We start from the raw sequence: 23,131 nt of genomic DNA, 5'->3' as shown, positions 1-23,131 counted from the left end.
ATTTAACTTATGTTAGCTATAGGGAGTATATTATTTTGCAAGACTATTTTTAATAATAAAAGAATTTAATTGAAATACAGTAATAAGGTAAGGAAATTTTACATTGTCAGTTAATCACAACCGTTAATAAGTTAGTAATGTTTGATGTTTGTTATAATTCTTTTAAAAATAATATAATTGAATGATCATGATGTAGTGATGGTGTAAAAAAATTTCACAATAATGCATGCCAATTAAACTCATAGTAAAATTATGTTTATAAAAATAAATATAAAATTATTTTTAAAAAATATCCCCTTAATTTAATAAAGAGAATGTCATCCTATTTGTTGCCCACTTTTCCATGATATAGCCCCTTATTTATTCTAGTACGGTCACCAATGGCTTTGCTCTTGACTCTACAATCACACTGTTGAAAGCCTTTGACATGTTATTCAATACAAAATCACACTTTGAAGTTGTCCTAAAGTATGATTTGCTCCAATATCTGGGTGGAGTATGCATCGTGTGCTTGTAAGCCTCTTCATGTACTTGTCTAATTCCTCTCATCTCCTTTTCCCATGCTCGTGGGTAAGTAGCCCTAGCAGCCTTCCAATTTATCTCCTTCGATATTTTTCCTGGATACTTCTTCCTGAAATTGTTGTATAAGTGTCTTACACAAAACCTTTGTTCAACATTGGGTAGTAATTCATCCATTGCAAAAAGAAGACCCTGCTAAATTAAATGGAAATGCAAAAAATAGTAATTCATTCACATCATACTCTAACTGAAAATGATAAAATAAATAGAGTGGTACCTTTTGCTAATCAGAAATGAATGTATATGTTCTACATTCTTCTATATCACCTAGATCATCAATGAGGAGTTTCAAGAACCATGACCAGCTGTCTTTAGTTTCCCCTTCCACCACAACAAAAGCAATAGGTAACATCTAGTCATTGGAATATGTACCAATGGTTGCCAAAATCTGACCTCCATAAAGTCCCTTTAAGAAGCATACATCAAGACCAATAATAGGTCTACACAACTTTAAACTCTTTTTGCAAGCAGTATAGCAAATATATAACCTCTTGAAATAAAGCCTTATATCCTCAACACTTTCTTGGACTGGTGTGACATTTAACTTCACAGTTGAACCAAGATTTGTCCTTAGAATTTCATGACAGTAATCATATATCCTTGTCTAATCTCCTAAAAATGAGTCACTAACCATATCCTTAGCTGCAAATTTGGCCCTAATTGACTTTGTCTTATTAACCCCCACATTCCATTTCTTTTGAACCTTATCATTTATATCCTTTAGCTTCAACTTAGGATTATTTTTTAGTGAGTTTTGTAACCTCTTGCTAAGCCATTTTGTACTCATCATCTTTACATTGTATTCCCTAGAGCAATTGTGTATATTAACTATTTTCCTAAGTTGCCAAGTCTCCTCATTAAGCAACTTTCCATAATAGGCCTCTCACAGGTAGCCTTCCTTACACACCACCTTCACTCTCTTTTTGTCACTTTTCAAAAACTTAAGACCTCTACCACATTGGACAACATAGGTTTGAATTGCTTCCTTAAAGTCACTTTTTGAGTTAAAATAAGTTCCCAACTCCCATTTATAATGAGACATATCTTTCATTAACTTAAAAATGGGGCACTTCTTCTTTATTGGTGCATCATTCTCCTCACTATCACATCCACTATCTAACTCCTCACTATCATATAAACTTAAATTCTCCTCTCCACAATCTCCTTCCCATTTCTTTTTCTTCTTTTTACCTGTTCCTTCATGTTTCCATCATATTCAAGAAGATTGTCTAAGTTTTCATCATAATAATCCTCACTCATATCAGAATCACTAAATGCAACTTCCAAAACACTATCATAATTGTAACTCTCATCCTCATTGTCATCAGAGCTTGTAACATTCAACAAACCAACATTAGTCTTTGTACCATCATGAACCTCACCATCATTTTTCACACCATCACCTACATTTATACCCTCAATAACATCATTGTTTACACCATCACCTACATTCATACCCTCAACACCACCAGTGTTCACACCATCACCTACATTCATACCCTCAACACCATCAGTACCTACATTCAAGTCCTCTAGGACATCTTCATAAAGATCTTCAATGATGGAATCTACCTCCGGGTTAACCACACATAAAGCTTCTTCATGTATGGATTTTTCCTCCATATTTATTAGTTCTTCATATATGACTTATTCCTCCATATTTAAAGGTTCTTCAACATATTCTAGTTGGGATAACACATGTTCTATGTAAATGTCAACTTTTAAATGTACCCTAAAGAGGTCAGTTACCTCTAACACACCTTATCATCATTAAGAACATCCATTCCAAAAGTGGGGTCTTTGTAATATACAGTGTCTACCTCAATATAACCTAGATCTTCCAGAACGCCAACCAATTCAAAGTATGACCACCTATCCACATCTACATCTAACTCAGTACATTTACCCCACACATAACCAGTTTTTTCAGAATCAAGAAACTCACCACTATGATGAATTGTCAAACACAACATTTCATCCAATCAGTCAATGATGGACCGTTGAGTTTCATTGGAAATGATAACCCTCCAATCAGTTAATGATGGACCGTTGGGTTTTTTCGTTTTAGGATGTTGTGGATCAACTATTGGCCGTGACTTCTCTCTAACCAAAAAACGCCTTTCTCCATGTTTCTCAAAACTGGACGAATGCAATGCACTTAGGACGAAACAATTCCCACCAGAAGGCGACATATGGCCACAGGGGTTTTGAGGGCTACAACCCTCCCACCTTTACTAGACTTTTTACAAATATAACATTACAGAACATCAAAGACTTCAACCTCTATACTAAAAGTATTTTTCTGTGGTCATCTTACACATTCTCTATTCCATGTATGTTATAGTACAAAATACCACTCTTTTCTTTTAGAATGTCCATTTTCATGGTTTTCATCCAAAATATCTCACTCTTTATTGTTTCTGTCTGGTTGTTCATTCTTTAAACTTTCAGCTTTAGAATCAAAGTTATATGGATTTACATCCTTTAACTCATAAATTGCAGAATGTTTGATAATCTTTTTATTAAGAGTATTCTTTTGAGATTCAATATCAATTTTAATATATTTTTTTTATGACGAAAAATTTGTTATAAAGACAACATGTTAAGAATTTAGACAATAATTCAACATCTTATATTTGTAATAAAAAGAGCAACAAACATTGCTGTCTAAGATTTGGAACCATCTTTTTGATCAAGTTGATTTTTCTTAAATCATCTTAAAGCACACCAAACACAACAATAATTACATAATTCTAAAGGCAAAAAAAAATCCATGCCTTCATTTTTTTTCAAATGCAAAGCAACATAGCTGCATATTAATATCCTATGTATCTATTTTTGGCAGAGTTTCTGAGAGTAGCTGCTGAAGAAGCTGGATTGATAGCTTTTCTTATCTTAGAAACATTCCATGCAGTATTAGCAGCATGTCCTGCACTTGCAAATACATGTTCTGTAGCTTCCCCTGCTTCTTCCCCATACCTATATAACCAAAACATGCTTTTACTAATTAACACTTTCGAACTATCTCATAAAAATAAAATCGTATAAATACAATTTTAATTTACATTAGAATAAAATATGAAACGCTATTTGCAAGTTATAAGCTGAAACGCTATTTGAAATATTTGAAGTAGTATTTTTTACCTGTTGGAAACCATTCTTGTTGCAGCTTGAGAGGTAGCCGAAAAAGTTTGTTTTTCGGCTGCTTCTGCTGCTTCAAAAACCTTGTCTGTTTGCATTAAAAGAGAATATAGTATCAAGTTCATGCTAATCGATCTGGTTCACACATACTTAGAATGATTTATGGTTGAACTAAATGACAGACTAACCAGTTTTCGGTTGAATCGGTCCGGTCTAATTCTAAAAACATTAAATTAGAAAAGAGTTTTACTTACTGACTGCATCAAGGGAAGCCAAAAGAACCTCTCCTGGGAGCATCTTTAGGAATGCTTGTCCAGGTTGAGATTTGAGCACAGGAGCCATCAATGAACCACTCACTATTCCAACACCATTGAGCAAAGATTTTGATAGCTTTTCTGTCATATTTGTAAGCTTCCTCACTCTATATTGCAAACAAATGAAAAACTAAGTTTTCTCATCATCTTAGAACTAATTACAAGCCAGAGCCGTCTTAAATTTCCGAAGACTCTGTATAGGTTAACACAGTTTAACTGTCTATGACAACAAATATGAACCTTATTTTGCTACAATTTAGCCACAAACAAATATTTAGGTCCTATTTATGCACCCGTATCAAAATTTTAAGTCATGTGTGTTAGTCTGCCTTGCACGTATTCAAAAACGGCTCTGATACAAACCATTATTTGTATGATTTTTCAAATAGATACAAACAAAGTCAAATATTTTCAACGATTAAACGCTTATGATTGATTCAAATTTTGAATACCGTATGAGATTTTCATTCATTCTGTTGTTCTTTGTGGCAGCATAAGTTTTGTTGTTCATACTTTCTCTAACCATGGCACCATTTTTCTTATCAGAAGCAGCACTATTTAAGATAGTTTGTCCTCCTTTTTGAACCTGATTTCAAAACAACTTTTAGATTATGAAACAACTTAAACACATAAGCGATTATATGATAAACTGTATAACCAAACCTGATTGGTGTAAGCATTACTACACATGAAGATACCCTTAACAATCTGACCAGTTCCACCAGCAATAGCCTTAGCAAGAAAATGATTATAATCTTCAACACAAGGAGCAAACTCTTCCCAATCAAGATCACTCTTCTTCTTACTCGACTTCAAATCCGAAAAGCAAGAGTGTTCCTTAAGAAAAGACTCAACCAAAGCCATGCTTCCATAAAACTCTTGTGGAAAAGTAACACCATAGCTAAGAGGCTCAACACAATCTCTCACAGCCAAAGAAAAGAGATAATGAAGAGAATCAACTTTCACTACTGGCTCATCTTTTGTTAAAGGAAACTGAACACTGTTTCCTATTTTGATGATCGTCGCTAACGAAACATTGTCGTCGAATATCTTGATGATCATGAACTGTCCTTGAGTGAGTTCATGTGCTTCTCCTTCATCCATTAGATAAACCCTACATCCTGGTATTTGTATTAAGGTTTCTTGTCTGAGAGTGGTTCTTTTTGGTATTATCATGGTGGTGTTTTTCTCCATTGGTGGTGGAAGAGTTTTGGTGCCACGGAAACAACAAGCCATGTTTGTTTTTGATGTGTTTTGTTTTTGGGACCGTTTGGAATATGAAAGGAGATAGAGATAGTAGAAAAAGTTTATGCTTTTTGGTATATGTTCTTAGATTTATTCTATTCTTTGTGATTGATGGTTAATATATGGTATGTAATGTATACTTTGTGTGGAATTTGGAAATGGAATGTGTAAGAAATATGAATGCTTGTTGAACAATCTACATTAGCATCAAAGTTTGTTATCTTAGTGTGACAGAAAAATATACTTGATTATTATATAATATGCATTATTCTTTTTCTTTCTCTACCATTGCTTCTCATATTCTCTTATGAGTTTAATAACTTTGTGCATATGGCTATGTAAATAACATACAAGTCTTAATTTTCTGTTGGTCCAATTCATACATAGTTTTTTTTTTTAATGATTTTAAATGGGCATCGGTTAATAGACGGTAAAATTGATCTTATTAGGTTAGTCAATCCGATACCAAAGTTTTTTTTTAAAAAAAATATAGAAGTTAATTGTATTTCATTTTGTTATAAGAACAAATGTTATTATATTGTTAGATGTTTTTGGATCGATATGTGGTATATTTAGGTGTTTTTTTTGTGTTGCTTATGATATATTTGGATTTTTTTAACAATGATAAATTATAATTTAGCAATGAATTTTGGTTCTATTTTTAGATGAAATTGATTCTGAAAGTATAAAATTGATTTTTATATATTTGTATACCTTCGAGTAAAATTGACGTTAGACTTTAGAATTGATTCTAACTTAAAATTAAAATTTGGTATTTTTATTTTGAACTGATTCCTAGGTATTTTCGGAATAAATTTTATCATAAAATTAGGGTGTTGTTCAAAAATAAATGAATTGTGTATATTTGAAATATGTTCGGAGATGGATCTCCAAAATCTGGAGGTGTTTTCGAAATTTCACAAGGTGCGCTAGTAAATCATATGGTGCATTAAGAAATTCTCAAAAAAAAAAAAGTGAACTGTGTGTGTTTGTAATACGTTGGGAGATGGATCTTCGAAATCGGGAGGTGTTTTCGAAATTTCACAAGGTGCATTAGTAAACCATAGGGTGCATTAAGAAATTCTCAAATTCTTTCCGGGCTTGAGCCCAAGTCCATTTGTATCTATATTTTCCAGCCCAACACCCTCATTTCCCACTCTCACAACAAATCACAATCTCTTGTTATGTTCTTACTTGTTTTGACTCAAACCTCGTTCCCCATTGATGACTCATTTGCGACATTTTCCCTACGTTGTTTCGTTTGTTCTTCTTTGATGTTCCTAACATCATTCTTAACTGGTGAGTCAAACATCACTTCACTCTCTCTCTTTCGTTGTAACTTGTTGTGAATTTGATTGAATACCCTTCACTTGTTTTTGGTGTTTCAGATTGAATTAATCATCAAAGTTTCCAACTTTACCAAAATGGTATTGCTAATTGCACTCGCATTGCTTATTGGTGTTGTTATTGTTCTTCTTCTTTTCAACCCAACACACCATAAATCTGGTTAGTCCCCTTTTTGATCTTCACTCTCTTGTAATTATAATGATAATGATAATATTGTGATTTATGATAAGATTTTTAAAATTTGGGTATTCATGTATGTATGTATGTATTTTTTATGTGATTTCTTTGAATGTTTCTTAGGACAAAAGGGAAAAGCTGGTTCCACCTCAAACAATGATAAGGTATTATTCATTGCATATTTAAGCTCAAACAATGATCACCTCTATTTTTGTGTTACTGTTAGGTTTGCTATTTTGTTTATCATAGAATTATTAAGTTGAATAGAGTGATTTATTTTTGTGTTACAACTTTTTTTTTCTAAACTGAGGAATGACATAATTTAATGAAGAGTATTTCAGATCTAAGTGAAATTAACTAGTTTGTGTTTTTGTATTGGTTTCTTCCTAAATTAGTGGACTGGCAATGTAGTTGTCAGGAATTGTAGATGTCGTGTAATCGGTGTAGTTAAATATCGGCCATGCTGGATTACGGATGCCAAATTTTCCACAACCACTATGGCCAGTTTCTGAAGGATGGCGGTGCCATGGGGGGCTTTATATGGTAGATTTTTGGATTACCGCCAGCCATCGATAACAATGCATGCTATTTGGTCTCATAAATTAATGAAATTCCAAAATGGTCTGCGAAATTAAAAATCTTTGATCATATCGGTCCGTTAGATTCAGTCAATTACGTCTCTAAACTTTCTTCGGAGGGACTAGTGTGCTTGAAGGATTTTACGGAGATAAATTTGAAATTTTATTAATTTCAGGACCCGAATTCATCAGTCTCTACAATTTGAGGGACTAAATTGGTGATTCTCACCTTATTAATTGTATCATAGTTGTGTCGGTTTCTTAAAGTTTGTTATATGACCATCTCATACCATTTTGAAATTTAGGGGTTCTAGGGGGATGTAACTTTGGGGAGGCTATTCTGCAGAACCTCAATTATTGAATGTATCTCTGCAGTCTGGTGTCTCACATGACACCAACACATACAGTTACATTCAATTACTCCATTTTCTCAAATTTTTATAAATATCGACGTGTCAGTCTTAAAATTGTGTCTGGTGTCTGTGTCTGGGCTTCTCAGTTTTGGAGTTCGAGCTTGATAATAATTTTGAAACTGATATCCAATTGTTGTCATATTTTGTATACTGTCTTTTGCTTGCAGACATCAAAATCCTATAGTAAAAATGAAGTCACATTGCATAACACGAGAACAGATTGCTGGATAATCATCAAGAACAAGGTATACGATGTCACCTCATATGTGGAAGAACATCCAGGTGGTGATGCCATTCTAGCACATGCTGGAGATGATTCAACCGAAGGATTTTTCGGGTATGCATACATTCCTTTCACCTTGTATCTCATGAAAATATTTCTGAATTTATATATTTCTCTTGCTGAAAATTTTGTATCATTTTTCCCGACAAAATTTTTTATGTATCGTTCTTGGTGTTTACTTACCTTGATTAAGCATATGCTCTTCCAACATTACTCGCATATCACTCATTTTTAATAAAGCTTAATCTCATGCAATATCGAGTCCCGATTTTGTATTTAGTACTCTGGACTTGTTTTAATATTGTCTTTTACCTTTACATTGCAGGCCACAACATGCAACTCGGGTCTTTGACATGATTGAGGATTTCTACATTGGAGACTTGGACCAATAACTAATACTCCGTTTGATCTTCCATCGCAAACTTAAGTTTAGGTCCAAAAGCACATTTGCCTCAGAGAAACTCTAAATATTTTGGATTCATTTGTAAGTTTCCAGTTTCTAAGCGGCGTTGGCCGGTCTGCAACGTTCAAGACATATGTAATTCAGCAATTCGATTATTAAATTTCTTGTTACCCCAAATTTTTGCACTCCTCTAATCATTTATCTTCATTATACAGTATTTAAGTTGTTACGATACGAAATCGTAGGATAATCTTGTCATTTCCAAGTGATAAAAAAGTACACTTAGGTTCTTAACTGTTATACACGAATTACAGAACTGAATTGTTACATTTACAAAACTTTTTACATGATCGAACACATCAATAGAAATGTAATACCGGAAAAAAAAAGTTACTAAGATTGTACATGACTAAATATCAATCGTTCAATACTAAACGAAGCTATTTTTTTTTTAGTTATTCAGATCGTTTTGGTTGACGCCATTTTGCGAAAGTTTTCGTTAATGAACTAAGGAAAGATTCTTTTGAAGGAAACCCTATCCTTCCATATAAATGCTTTCCTCCCAAGTCTGTGAATACCGGAGGCATATCCTTGTTTGTTGGAGTTCTATCTATCTGAAAAATATACAATGAATAAAAAAATTCCGGTTTAGTAAAAGGATTCGAAAAGTTATGAAAATATCGGATGCGTTCATAAGCTATTTACAAATTAAGCATAACCAAATTACCTTGCAGATTTTTCCGTCTTTCAAATAGTATCGAATACCAGACCAATTAATAGATTGAGAGAAATGCGAACGAATCGCAGATATAGGGTATAGAAAGTTATCCACCAGCATAGCAATGAAAACCTGCTCAAGAAAAAAAAATCAATTAAAAAAAAGCACTTAATCAATTAATTTTGATTATGAACTTGTAGAAATACTCACAAGACACCAATTATAGTTAATAATAGAAAGTGGAGGTGCCTCTGGTGACAAAACATTGCAAAGTTGAACTTCTATCCTTGTCAAGTTCCACATTGAAAGAAGCTCAAGAAAAGTGCATATGGCTAGGACGTACACCAGTGATAACCCTGAGAGAATTCATCATTCGGTATCAGTACTCGACCGATTGTTCATACATGAATCAACACTAACAACCTACCTAAAAGGAAAAATCGTATTCTCACCGCCGAAATTGTAGGTCATTTCGTCATGAGAGTATCCTTTATAGTGAAACTGTATCGCTGCTGCAACATGAACTATCGCCATAACAAACGGCGATACAAATCCCCATGACAAATAACAGTGAACGGCGAACAATGCGCGGTTCATCACACGGTTAACTTTCGTCGTGTACGACTCCAAAACAAATGTCTGTTTCCTCAAATAATTCCAGTACCTAAACATGTTATAAACCGATTAACAGAGAATGCAGATCGAAAATTTAGTTTGGAGATGAATTATGATTACTACAAAGTACAAACCTTCCGAAATTAAGATCACTTGCGAGTGGATGAGGAAAGACGGCAACTGGAGGAGAAGTGATGAGCTTTTTATGAGCACCTGAAATCGAAAATATTATCGGAAAATGAACAGCAGAATAAACAGAAACGAAAACCAGAAATTGATAACAGCATCAATTACTCACTAGCTATGGATGCAAGAGTCATATCATCAGAATATCCACCGTTTTTAAGTTCCGAGACTACGCCGCAGTTATCTTGCCGAAAATCTTCAGCATGCATCTGGAGAGAAGAAAAAACAGTTAAAATGCGAATACTTCGTATAAACTAAATCAAAAGAAAAAGTTGAAGCTACTTGCCATCATGCACCCTCCCCACAAAAAGAATGTTTTTCCACCAGTGGCGAATCCCATCGAACAAGGCTGTGGAACAAAAATAACAGATAGGAACACGGATTAGAGATTCGTATCGTATCGATCAGGTAAAATTTAGTATGAAAATCGAGATGTGGATTTCGATGTAGATGTTTACCATATGATATTCATAGATGCAGTAACTCCCTAAACTTCCAGATGGCAAATCAAGAGGATATCCCGTTTGAATAAATATCTGTTACGCATTAAAAAAAAAACAGTTAGAGAGTGTAACCGAATAATTATAGGCTAGAATATTTCAAATAAAAGCTACGTTTTTTTATTTATTTCGATTTCTTGCACGCATTCACGTACTCGCAGCACGTCGATGGTCATTGGATGGAGACCTAACGGTCCAGATCCAATGATTACCAACATGCTGACCACGCGAATGCGTAATTTTCATATTTTTAAGGCATACCTCAGGATTCTTTTCCATTTCAAGAGTGAGTGATCCAATTGATCCAGGATGTAGCCGAACATCGTCATCCAAAAACAGTACATACTTGCTATCTTTATGCATTGACTCCACTCCAACCTGCGAAGATTCATATATAGCAATGTTTTAAGAACTGGAGTGGAGATCGAACCGGCGAAACTTTCAATTCATAGCTCAATTGATACCATCGGTTGAACTACGGTTAAAATGAATAAAAAAAATGAACTGTTTGAACCAACCACAGTCCAACCGATACGATTCCGAAAATATATACGCAAGAAAAAATTGTACCAATTGATTGTGAATTTTTTGACTACAAGTTGTTGACAAACCGGCTACAAGTACTCTAGCATCAACAGAACCCTGCATGTGTTAAAACAAACATACAAGTAAAATACAGAAATACGCGATTATCGTCGAATTCGAAAACTATATAAGTTTCAGTTGCACCTCGAATTCTGATATGAGTCTTGATACAGAATGGTAAGCATGATCCTCAGTACTTTCCACCACCAAAATAAATTCTAGAGGACCACCATATAGAGATGTTAACTGAGTCCTCCAGTTATGGAGATTGTGTTCACCAAAGCCTTTTAGAGGCATAATTACAGTTACTCTTGGCAAATTGACCTGATTGGAATGCTCAAGTTCATTGATATCTTGACAAATGAAAGCAAAACTATTTCCATTCTTTATACTCCTCCTTATTCTTTTTATCTCTCTTCTCCTGTAACACAAGATTGAAGACGTGTTCAATGTCAGACACGTGTCAATGTATGAATGTATGAATTAAACCCCGTAAGTATCAATGTATTACACAGACACATAGTTATATTAAATCTCTTCCATTTTATTATTATTACGCTATTTCATTGTCTGTGTCATGTCCTATGTCAATGTCTGTATCAATGTCTGTATCAGTGTTTCATAGTGAATGAGTACCTGACGTAAGCGGCTGCAACCCATCCAAAAGCTAGGAGTAAGCAGATTACACATCCCTGCATATTGAACATAAAATTCAGATTTACACAACACATTATATAGGGCTATTTGGATTGCCTTATTTAAATTTGTCTATTAGCATAAGCACTCGTGGCGTGTTTGAGAAACCTTATAAAAACCGTTAATATATTATATGAAAACCAATTTTATCTTATTTTATCTTATGGTATAGAAATAACTTATTCATAATTGCTTATGCTATAAGCTGCAACATTCCGATAAAAATATTGACAAATTCTATTTTTTAAGAATAAATTTGTAAAATCAATATCAATTATCAACAAATTTAATACGATGTTTGTAGGGGGCGCGAAAAGAATACCTGAATTTGAATGAAATATCCCAAAGGAGAAGAAAATTTTGAGCTGAGAGAAAAGAGAAAAGAATCAAGAGAGTCTAAGGAAGGCATTGATATTGTGAATGATCCTTGTGTCTATTTTCTGGTTTTCTTTGAAAAACAAATCTTGTTTGATTCTTTCATCACAAAAAACACAAGGAGAAATTTTCAGTTTTTTACCACACAAACACAAATCAAAGTAAAACCACCACTTTTTTTTTTTTTTCTTTCTCTCTTTCTGTTTTCTATTTTCTATATCTATTATTTAATAATGGGAGAGTATATGTTTTTTTTTTCTTCATAAAAAACAATAGCTTAAAATAGAGAATTGAAGGGTTGGTGGTTATTTATAGTTTTTTAAACTTCTAAAATGTTACAATTTGCTTCATGCAATATGTCACATTTGACATGTATGTTCCAAGTTATTCTAATATGTGAATCTTCCATATGAATAATTTCCAAACAAACCATTTATTGATTTTTTTTCCTATTATGTGAATCTTCCATTCCAATAAAGTGTGTGTTTAATATTTAAAAGTGATTTAAATTAGAAAAATAAATGATTAAAACTAGTATTAAATTATTTTATCATATGTAGTATCTCCATTTTTTTTTATAAGTTATTTTGTCATTTTTACGCATAATTAAGAAATGTAACAACTGTTGTATAAAAAAGAGAAATTAGAATTCTATGGCCATTGGCCAATACTCTTCCTCCTAGATGTTGTCTATAAGTTCCTCTATGGATCTTTTTGAGGAAGTACCTTCCATGTTCTTTATTCCTGCATTTGACTATGGGATTCAAGAATATTCTAAGGGGTTGTTTGGAAGTTGATTTTTGGAGCGGAAAACTTTGGAGGGTTGCGTCTATATATAGATATATGTTTGATATTATTAGAAAGTTTAAAAAACAATATGATCTTATACGCTAATGTAGTGTATTATTTCTTAAGCTTTTTAAAATATCAAACTTATTTCTTTATTTAGACGCAACCCTCCTCCAAAATCCTCTAAAAACCAACTCTCAAACAGTCTCTAAGGTACAAACACCCTTCGGTCATAGAATATTAACAAGTTTTTCATCGATCCTTTAAGGCATTCATTTTGTTTTCAAATTAGACGTGTTTTCATTATTTAAGTCATCAAATTATCAGTCTGTGTCTTCACATCCAGTCATCTCTATCATGCATGTTTTTTTATATTCTTGGAGACTCCTAGATCTATTGAATGATTTCTTTGTTGCATCCCTTGGACATTGTACTTGCAACTTGCACAATACACCAACTGTAACACCTTAAAATCCCAAATGCTTATTTGTACAAAAACATGCAAAAATATTTTAACTTAAACAAGGTGTCACACATTTTCTCAACAAAACATCTTTTCTAAAGTTATAATTATCACATCGGAACAAAAACATAAGTATTTGGACATCTCATCACTTGTCTCAAAAGGAGATTAACTGTAATATTAGCAAAGGTACAATTAAACAACTCGTAAAAAGATAGACATAACTTATTGTCCTAGTGTTACAATAGCGGATCATCAATTACGGAAACTAAACAAAAATCGAAAAACAAAATAAGTGAAGTATCTGCAACATCGACATAAATATCCACACAATAACAAACAAGTATTTACCGGGAAATTTAGTAAACAAGCAATAGTCCTCCAAAATGGTTATTTGTAGGATCGACTAGTTGATTCTAGGACATACGTGCATAGATATTCGTGGCTTTGTTTAAGTGTTTGGCTTGAAGTGAATTTCTACTAAGTTAAAATGTAAAGCTTTGCAAAAAAATGAAAGATTTTGACTTGGTTGAAATCTCTGAAAATGGTACGGTGAAAAGATAAAAATAAAAAGTGTAAAGAGCAAGTTAAGATAAAAGAAATTTGCTTAAAGTGTAAATAAAATGATGTCCAGGATCATACATCTTGCTCAACTGACTCTTTTCTCTCTTAACGCTTGAATACTTTGAGTTTGTGAGTTTTTGTAATGATTTTGACACACCGAATTTAACACTAGAACTCTTATTTATACTAAAACTAGAATAATTGTCTCCAACGGTTTTCTTCCCGGGGATTGACACGTCTTTGCCGCATGCATTTCTCCCTTGGACCTGTCTCTACGTGTACTTTGGATGACACTAAAAAACAGTTACTCCCCCTATTTTGTTATTGTCAAAGACGCGTGTCAACCTTTCCGTCAAAGACTGACTTGTAGCGGTTTTCTGTCAAAATCCTTAATGCTCTTGAAAAATGCTAAGTCCCCGTCCATGTTTTATGCTTGTCTCTTCGACACCTCGACAATGGTTGCTTCAAAGTCAAAGAGCTCGAAGGATTCTAAAGGTTCTAAGTACTCTCTTCCTTTTTCTACCAGGCTCACCAATCCAATCATTGATAGGAATAAAGAATATGTTCCTGAACCTCCAATGCAAAAGGAGAAGCTTCGTATCTACAAGTCCCGAGTATTAATTCCTTTCTCTATCTCTAGGGAAGTTCATGCGCTTATGGGTCCATTACCTGACTCTAAAGCAAATGTTGATAAGTTGAAGAAATTGTTTCATTCTTATCCTCATGCTAAAACCATTGTTAGTTTGAAAAAACCAGCTACTAGCACAAATAGCCTTAGTGGAAAACCTGCTGTTGAAACCACGAATCCTAAGGAAAAATCTGCTATTGGTGCAAAGGATCCTAAGGAAAACATTGTTGCTGGTACAAAGAATCCCATAGATTTAGCCTATATGAGCCACACTTTAAGGATGTTCAATATGGATTTGTTGGAAAAATGGTTGTGGAAAATTAGAAAGGATAGAGAAGGCCTTTGGTATAGAAATTTGGTTAGCAGGTATGGGCTGAGAGAGTTGGAAGAGAATTTAGGGGGGAGGGGATGCTCCACACGTTGGAATGACTTGTGCAATTTAGACTTGGGAAGCTGGGATAATGCAAACTATTATTCAGTAAAAGAGAGGTATAAAGAGCTAATGCAAAATATTCCAAGCCACTCTAACCCAACTTGGTCGAAAGCGTGGCATAAGGAGGTTCTGTCTAAAGTGTCGTGCTTGGTGTGGAGGATGTTTCAAAACAAAATAGCAACAAAGGATAATTTAGTCGAGAGGGGAGTGTTGGGCCAAGGATCATTGTTGTGCGAGGGTGGGTGTGGGGGGGGGGGTGGGGGGGTGGGGGAGGAATCGGTATCTCATCTTTTCTTCGACTGTCCAATCTTTGTAGGTACATGGTGCTCGATATGTCAATGGATTGGAATTAAAGCGGCATTCCAAAATGAAAGTGTGGCGCATCTGCAACAATTCTATGGGTTGTTAGATTCGAACAGAGAAGCTTCAAGGGTGGCGGCAATAATATGGTTTGTTTGCATATGGATTATCCTATTTTACCTTAGGAAGAGTGTATATCGTGTTTCATGGATTGATATTCATTTTGTAAAAAAAAGAAAGTGAAAGTTGGCAAATTAGGAGTGGTGTGGTTAGCGATAGTGTGGATTATTTGGTTAAGTAGGAATGAGATTTGCTTTCGAAATGAAGTGTGGAATGTGAATAATACGGTTTGGAACATTAAATCTTTGATTTGGAAGTAGTTTTTTATAGGAGAAATTATTCATCCTATTTGTAACTTTTACGAATTTAATAAAAATCCTTTGTTATTTCTTTCGTAATTCTAATTGGTCTATAATTTCTTTTGTTGGCGGATTAACCCCATTTTTATATAATCGGATTATGAGAATATTTAGTTCTCCCTTGTAATGAAATCTTACTTACACTCAAAAAAAAAAAAAAACCTTAGAAAAATTATATTTCAAAATCAAATATGAATAATAGTTTTTACCAACCAAATTAGCTTATTCTCCAAGCTAATATAAATTTTTACACTATCAACTATTAATTTATTAATTAAATATGTATAATAAATTAACTAACAACTTATTTGTATTAGCATTACCACGAACTCCTTCTAGACAAAGAGAGATTTTGTTTTCTCTTCTCAGAACAAAACCCTAACCGCCGAACGACACCGTTTTGATCAAAATGGGAACACCGGAAACTTCACGAGAGCCCTGTCCCGATCGCATCCTCGACGACATCGGCGGAGCCTTCGGAATGGGCGCCGTCGGCGGCTCCGCCTTCCACTTCCTCAAAGGTCTATACAATTCCCCCAAAGGCGATCGATTAATCGGCGCAACACAAGCCGTTCGTCTCAACGCTCCGAGAATCGGCGGTAGTTTCGCCGTTTGGGGTGGTCTTTTCTCCTCTTTTGACTGTACTATGGTTTACGTTCGTCAGAAAGAAGATCCATGGAATTCGATCGTTGCCGGTGCTGCTACCGGTGGTTTTCTCGCCATGCGTCAAGGTTTCGCTGCTTCCGCTAGATCCGCTGCGTTCGGCGGCGTTCTTCTCGCGCTTATCGAAGGCGCGGGGATCGCGCTTAATAAGTTTCTTAGTGCTCAGCAGCCTATGCCGATTATGATGGATGAGATGCCGCCGCAGACGCCGGAGAATTCGGATTCGAATAAGTCGTCGTGGTTCGGTGGAATGTTCGGCGGAGCGAAGGAGGAAGAGAAGAATGCTAGTGGAGGAAGTGATGTGAAGATTCTTGAGAGTTTTGATGCTCCTCCTGTGCCGAATTTCGAATACAAGTGAATTAGGGTTTGGTTTTGGCCTCTGAGGTAGTGATTTTTGTTATGTTTGGAATTTAAATTGAATTTGGAAAATTAGGGGTTTGTTTTGAACCTCCAATTGGTGATTGATTGAATATCTATCATATACGTTAAATTAGTTATCTTGTTAGTTCTTGTTTTGAAATCAACTATAATAATATGTAACAAGTGTAGTGGTAGATTTTAATTACAATGATTTATTTTCAATGTTGTTATAACTAGTGTAAGTATATACTAGATTATTAGTATGTTTAAGTTAAGTGCTTTGTTGTTATGTTTGGAGCTTGATTGATTGAAATTTAGTTACTTGATAGTCGAATCATTGAATGAATTTATGGTGGTTTGTGTCACAAGAATCTCTTGCTGCCAAAGATGTTGCTAACATGATCTTTGAAGGTTGTGTATGCAATATATGGATTTGTGTCTTATGAACTGAGTCGAGAGTGATGTAAGTGTTGAAGTTTCACCGCACTCGTGATTTGTTATACATTTACCTGTGAAATGTAGGATCTTAAGATGTGGGAGATTAGTTAGAAAAGGTGTTGTATTAGGGATTTCATGAAATGCTGTGATCCTGGTATGCGAGACGGTGGACGTCGTGTTTTGCATGTTTATTTAGTTGGCCATTGGTGTATAAGACAGTAACCACTGTCTTCATCCAAATATTCAAAATGTGTAGCTGATATGTTTTGATTTTGTAAAATGACTGTTGTGTTCGAGTCCAGAGAAGGATTATAATCGAACCCATTGAGGGTCTATTTTGTAGGAAGCCATTGAGGGTCTATTTTGTAGCAGTCTTACATTATGTAAGACAAACATATTAGCTACACATTTTGAACATTTGCATGATATTGGTTTCATGACTTTTACCATTGTGTTGAGGCTTTCTCCTTCATCAACATAACATATACATCATAGAATTCAGAGTTATTGGGAAAATAGTTGTCTGTGACACTGGTTATGGTAGAGGCAAATGACTCTGAATTCTTTGATGTACAAGTTATGTTATGATCATTATATTTTGTATTATTCCCTCTAGTCTTTATTATAAGAGAAAATTCATGTATCTGGTTCATATATAATCCAAACACATTAATCGTTCTATGAATCTATAAAATGAACTTCCTCTTATAATAAGGATTAGAGGGAGTACTAGTATAAAAGTAGTGGTATGTAGTAGAATTATTCATTACTCCAAATAAGAAGTTTGGTTAAAAATGCACTCATGACCTAGTCAGCTACTAGTAGACGTGTGAATTGGTCAAGGTCTTCCACTGTCGGGTACCTCAATAATTATTGCATGTGATACTGATGTAATGGAATATTGTGCATACTTTCCTAAGGTGGTCTATTTTCAACAAAGGTGAGCTCTCTATTAGACGTGTATGCGTTTGGCATTAAAGTTGGATTTGAGTTTAAGGAATGTATATGCACCAAATAACAAGTTAAAGAATACTCTTACCCTACTTAAAATTGGAATCCATTCTAAACTGTACTACATGGCCAATAATTCAGTCCATAATTCAGTCTATGCAAGTACATGCAATTGATGATGACAATCAAAGTGGTGTCATTAACTTATTGTCACATTATTTTAAAAGGTGTTAACTTCTGATAGTTGAATAGTGAAAGTAAATATTATCAATTTATAATGCTGCAAATTGAGATTAAAACAATATTCACATTTCTCTATACCTAAAATGTATTTTTTTTAGATGAAGTAGTAATTATCACTATAATAATAAGGATTTGAGTTTGAATCATGATTATAACATCCAACCTAGTAATATAGGCTTTGATCAATGGAGTTAGAATTTGCGAACAATATTCACGTTTCTCTATTTTTAAACACCCTTTTAACTAAAGACACAACTATAAAGATTTATCACTAGAAGACACAATTATAAAGATTTTTCTATTTTTAAACACCTTTTAGCTAAAGACACAATTATAAAGATTTATAACTAAAGACATAATTATAAAGATTTATGTAAATGATCGGGTAATTATCGCTACAATCGTAAGTATTTGAGTTCGAACCCTGATAATGACACCCAATCTAGCAATATTGGCTTTGGTCAATTGAGTTAGGATTTTTTCTCTATTCTTAAAACACATTTTTAACTAAAGACACAATTATAAAGATTTATGTAGACGAAGTGATAAATATCACTACAGGAATAAGTATTTGAGTTCGAACCTGGATAATGACATCCAATCTAACAATATCGATTTTGGTCAATTAAGTTAGAATTTACAAACAATATCCAACCTAATAATATCGATTTTGGTCAATTAAGTTAGAATTTACAAACAATATTCATGTTTCTCTATTCTTAAAACACTTTTTTTGACAAAAGGCACAATTATTAAGATTTATGTAGACGAAGTGGTAATTATGACTACAACCGTAAGTATTTGAATTTGAATCTTGATAATGACATCCAACCTAGCAATATTGGCTTCAATCAATTGAGTTAGGATTTGCGAATAATATTCACGTTTCTCTATACTTAAAACACCATTTTAGCTAAAGACACAATTATAAAGATTTATGTAGACGAAGTGGTAATTATCACGAAAATCGTAAATATTTGAGTTTTAATCCTGATAACGACATTCAATCGAACAATATCGACTTCGATCATTTGAGTTGAGATTTGCAGACAATATTCAAGTTTCTCTATTCTTAAAACGCCTTTTTAACTAAAACACAATTATAAAGATTTATGTACAAAACTCCAAGTGGATACAACAACCACACATTATTTTACTAAATAAGGTTTATTATATTATATGTATCAAATTCCTTCAACATTCTATATGAACAATACTTTAAAACACCCTTTTAACTAAAATTAAAAAACAAAATAACTTTTGCAAACTTGAATATGGAACAATAAATAAAAAAATATTGTAATAACAATCACAAACTATAGTCCCTTATCCTCATGCTTATATTGACAAATAAGTAGAGTGTCCAAGTTTCCAACCAAGTCAACAATTATTAGAAAAAGACAATAATTCTTCTTCTTCTTCTACTTCTTCATCCTTCTTTCCATACAAACTCCTTTTCAATACAACTCAAAACCACAAACAAACTAGAAAGAAAAAAAAAAAAATCAAAAAACACTCACATGACAATATTATCACTTTATTTTCATGTAGCCACCTTGTTTCTAATCTTGAGCCTTTCAAATTCTGAGTCTCAACAAGAACACTCAATCTTATTGAAAATAAAGCTTCACCTACACAATCCATCTTTTCTCACTCATTGGAACTCATCAAACACCTCTTATTGTTCTTGGCCAGAGATAACATGCACCACTGGTTCTATCACAGGGTTGACTTTGGTCAACTCAACCATAACTCAAACCATACCTTCTTTCATATGTGACCTTAAGAATCTCACACATGTTGACTTCAGCCACAATCTCATTCCTGGTGAGTTTCCTAAAGACTTACTCAAATGTTCCAATCTTGAGTATCTTGATTTGTCTTTGAATAACTTTGTTGGCAAGATTCCTTATGATATCCAAAATTTGGTCCATTTGCAACATCTCAACCTTGGTTCAACCTATTTCGATGGCGAAATTCCTTCGAGTATTGGAAGGCTTAAGGATTTGAGGTTCCTTGACCTTAAATATTGTTTGTTTAATGATACTTTTCCTTTTGAGGTTATTGGTGACATGTTCAACCTTGAGTACTTTGATTTGTCTTTTAATCCTTTGCATCCTTTGAAGCTTCCATTAGGCTTAACCATGTTGAAAAAAATGAGATTTTTTATCATACATGGTTCGAATTTGATAGGCGAAATTCCTGAAAGTGTTGGAGATATGGTTGCATTGGAGAAATTGGATTTATCAGGAAATAATTTGACAGGAAAAATTCCTAGTGGTTTGTTCATGTTGAAGAATTTGAGCATAGTGTATCTTAACAGCAATAATCTCTCTGGAGAGATACCGAATTCGGTTGAAGCGTTGAGTTTGACAACGATTGATCTTGCGAAAAATCTTCTCTCAGGGAAAATACCGACCGATTTTGGAAAGCTTGAAAAGTTATCAGTGTTGCATTTGCACATGAACAATTTTTCAGGAGAGGTTCCGGAGAGCATAAGCCGTCTTGAATCTTTGACAGAATTTCATGTTTTTATGAACAAGTTTTCAGGTACTCTTCCTATGGATTTCGGCCTTAAATCAAAGCTCGAATCTTTTCATATCGCGGTGAACAATTTTAAGGGAAAGTTACCGGAGAATTTGTGCTATCACGGTAAGCTACGATTTTTAACTGTTTATGAAAATAGTTTAAGCGGCGAGTTACCAAAATCACTTGGAAATTGTAGTAGCTTGGTTGATCTGAAAATTTCGAAGAATGAGTTTTTCGGTGAAATTCCTGATGGACTTTGGAGAGCTGAAAATTTGGCTAATTTCATGATAAGTGATAATAAGTTCAATGGTGAACTTCCTCAAAATCTGTCTTCAAATATTTCGATTTTTGATATAAGTTATAATCAGTTTTATGGTGGAATTCCAATTGGAGTAGCTTCTTGGACTAATGTGGTTAAGTTCATAGCTAGCAAGAATTATCTTAATGGAAGTGTTCCTCAAGAGCTAACATCACTTCCTAAGCTCCAAACATTGTTGCTTGATCAAAATCAGCTTAAAGGGTCACTTCCAAATGATATAGTATCATGGAAATCACTAGTGATTCTAAATTTGAGCCAAAATCAACTTATTGGTAAAATTCCAAGTTCATTTGGTCATTTACCTTCGCTTAGTGCTCTCGATCTATCAGAAAATCAATTCTCGGGCGAAATACCTTCTATACCTTCTAGAATCACGAATCTCAATCTTTCGTCGAATTTTTTGACAGGAAAAGTTCCTAGTGATTTTGAAAATTCAGCTTTTGACAGAAGTTTTTTGAACAATTCTGGTTTATGTTCTAATACACCAAAACTTAGTCTTACCCTTTGCGATTTCGGCTTTGAAAAACCAACCAAAACCTCACATTGGTCTATTGGTTTGATTATTGGCCTTATTGTGGTGACTTTCTTGTTGGCTTTGTTTGCATCATTCATGATTATCAAACTTTACAAGAAAGGAAAACACGAATCGGAAAGTTCGTGGAAGCTCATTTCGTTTCAAAGGCTAAGTTTCACAGAACTAGACATACTTTCCTCAATGACAGAACAAAACATCATCGGCAGCGGTGGATTCGGCACGGTGTACCGTGTTCCTGTCAACGGTTTAACCTATGTTGCTGTGAAAAAAATCATGAGTAACAGAAAGTTAAGGCAAAAGCTCGAAACTTCATTTCGCGCGGAAGTTAAAATATTGAGCAATATTCGTCATCGAAACATTGTGAAGTTGCTGTGCTGTATCTCGAATGAGGATTCAATGATGCTTGTGTATGAGTATTTGGAACACAGCAGCCTAGACAAATGGCTGCACAACAAGAATAAGTCATCGAATATGTCTGGTTCCGCGCGACATGTTGTCCTTGATTGGCCGAAGCGATTGCAAATTGCCATTGGAATTGCTCATGGTTTGTGCTATATGCATCATGATTGCTCGCCTCCGATTGTTCATCGCGATATTAAAACAAGCAACATACTTTTGGATTCTCAATTCAATGCAAAAGTTGCCGATTTCGGTCTTGCTAGATCGTTGATGAAGCCCGAAGAATTCAACACCATGTCAGCTGTTATTGGATCTTTTGGTTATATGGCTCCAGGTGAAATAAACAACATTCCAATTCTTTCGCATTTTCTTACTAACAAATATATTCTGTAACATTTTTTTTACGTAAAAATATTTTACACTGTCAATCTTCTAAATTTATTTTGTGATGTTTGAATTGCAGAATATGTTCAAACAATTAAAATCAATGAAAAGATTGATGTGTTTAGCTTCGGTGTGATCCTATTGGAGCTAACGACCGGTAAAGAAGCTAACTATGGTGATGAGCATTCATCACTTGTAGAATGGTCATGGAGGCATGTTCTTGTAGGAAGCAATATAGAAGATTTGTTAGACAAAGATTTTGTGGAACCAAGTTGTTTGGATGAAATGTGTTGCATTTTCAAACTTGGGATAATGTGCACTTCTACACTTCCTTCTAGTAGACCTTCCATGAAGGAAGTGTTGCACTTATTGGTTAGAAGTGAAAGAGGGTTTGTGTTTGGAGGTAGGAATGATGTTGGTGGAGAATATGATGTTGTTCCTTTTCTTAAAAATTCTAAATTGAGTAGTAGGAGGATTGATGTTGTTGATAGTGATAGTGACTAGCAAACTTGTGGAATTCATGTAATATATTTTTCATATTATTAGTTTGCATATCTCA

At 34.1% G+C, this 23,131-nt stretch overlaps 5 protein-coding genes across 5 annotated transcripts; 3 read left to right on the top strand and 2 right to left on the bottom strand.

The window, feature by feature from the left end:
* Positions 1-3,340: 3,340 nt before the first annotated feature.
* Positions 3,341-5,369, bottom strand: LOC131598683 (senescence/dehydration-associated protein At4g35985, chloroplastic-like). The gene is made up of 5 exons (XM_058871270.1): positions 4,698-5,369; positions 4,487-4,620; positions 3,975-4,141; positions 3,724-3,808; positions 3,341-3,558 (listed from the first exon to the last, which is right to left on the bottom strand). The coding sequence occupies exons 1-5, from the start codon at positions 5,268-5,270 to the stop codon at positions 3,396-3,398; spliced, it is 1,122 nt and encodes a 373-aa protein (XP_058727253.1). The 5' UTR covers positions 5,271-5,369; the 3' UTR covers positions 3,341-3,395.
* Positions 5,370-6,429: 1,060 nt separating this feature from the next.
* Positions 6,430-8,657, top strand: LOC131594289 (cytochrome B5-like protein). The gene is made up of 5 exons (XM_058866374.1): positions 6,430-6,578; positions 6,668-6,785; positions 6,927-6,967; positions 7,962-8,131; positions 8,403-8,657. The coding sequence occupies exons 2-5, from the start codon at positions 6,704-6,706 to the stop codon at positions 8,467-8,469; spliced, it is 360 nt and encodes a 119-aa protein (XP_058722357.1). The 5' UTR covers positions 6,430-6,578; positions 6,668-6,703; the 3' UTR covers positions 8,470-8,657.
* Positions 8,658-8,774: 117 nt separating this feature from the next.
* LOC131594288 (uncharacterized) lies at positions 8,775-12,302 on the bottom strand. Its single transcript, XM_058866373.1, has 13 exons — positions 12,103-12,302; positions 11,721-11,776; positions 11,229-11,505; positions 11,070-11,141; positions 10,761-10,877; positions 10,458-10,535; positions 10,286-10,348; positions 10,112-10,208; positions 9,948-10,026; positions 9,651-9,862; positions 9,409-9,554; positions 9,208-9,330; positions 8,775-9,094 (listed from the first exon to the last, which is right to left on the bottom strand). The coding sequence occupies exons 1-13, from the start codon at positions 12,187-12,189 to the stop codon at positions 8,936-8,938; spliced, it is 1,566 nt and encodes a 521-aa protein (XP_058722356.1). The 5' UTR covers positions 12,190-12,302; the 3' UTR covers positions 8,775-8,935.
* Positions 12,303-16,062: 3,760 nt separating this feature from the next.
* LOC131594287 (mitochondrial import inner membrane translocase subunit TIM17-2-like) lies at positions 16,063-16,996 on the top strand. Its single transcript, XM_058866372.1, has one exon. The coding sequence runs from the start codon at positions 16,161-16,163 to the stop codon at positions 16,770-16,772; it is 612 nt and encodes a 203-aa protein (XP_058722355.1). The 5' UTR covers positions 16,063-16,160; the 3' UTR covers positions 16,773-16,996.
* Positions 16,997-19,789: 2,793 nt separating this feature from the next.
* LOC131594285 (receptor-like protein kinase HSL1) lies at positions 19,790-23,131 on the top strand. Its single transcript, XM_058866371.1, has 2 exons — positions 19,790-22,522; positions 22,652-23,131. The coding sequence occupies exons 1-2, from the start codon at positions 19,927-19,929 to the stop codon at positions 23,074-23,076; spliced, it is 3,021 nt and encodes a 1,006-aa protein (XP_058722354.1). The 5' UTR covers positions 19,790-19,926; the 3' UTR covers positions 23,077-23,131.

Source organism: Vicia villosa, linkage group LG4 (genome assembly GCF_029867415.1).
Source record: "Vicia villosa cultivar HV-30 ecotype Madison, WI linkage group LG4, Vvil1.0, whole genome shotgun sequence".
Lineage (NCBI taxonomy): Eukaryota > Viridiplantae > Streptophyta > Magnoliopsida > Fabales > Fabaceae > Vicia > Vicia villosa.
Note: the sequence above shows the minus strand (reverse complement) of the source record. Positions and strands in the feature narration are given on the sequence as shown.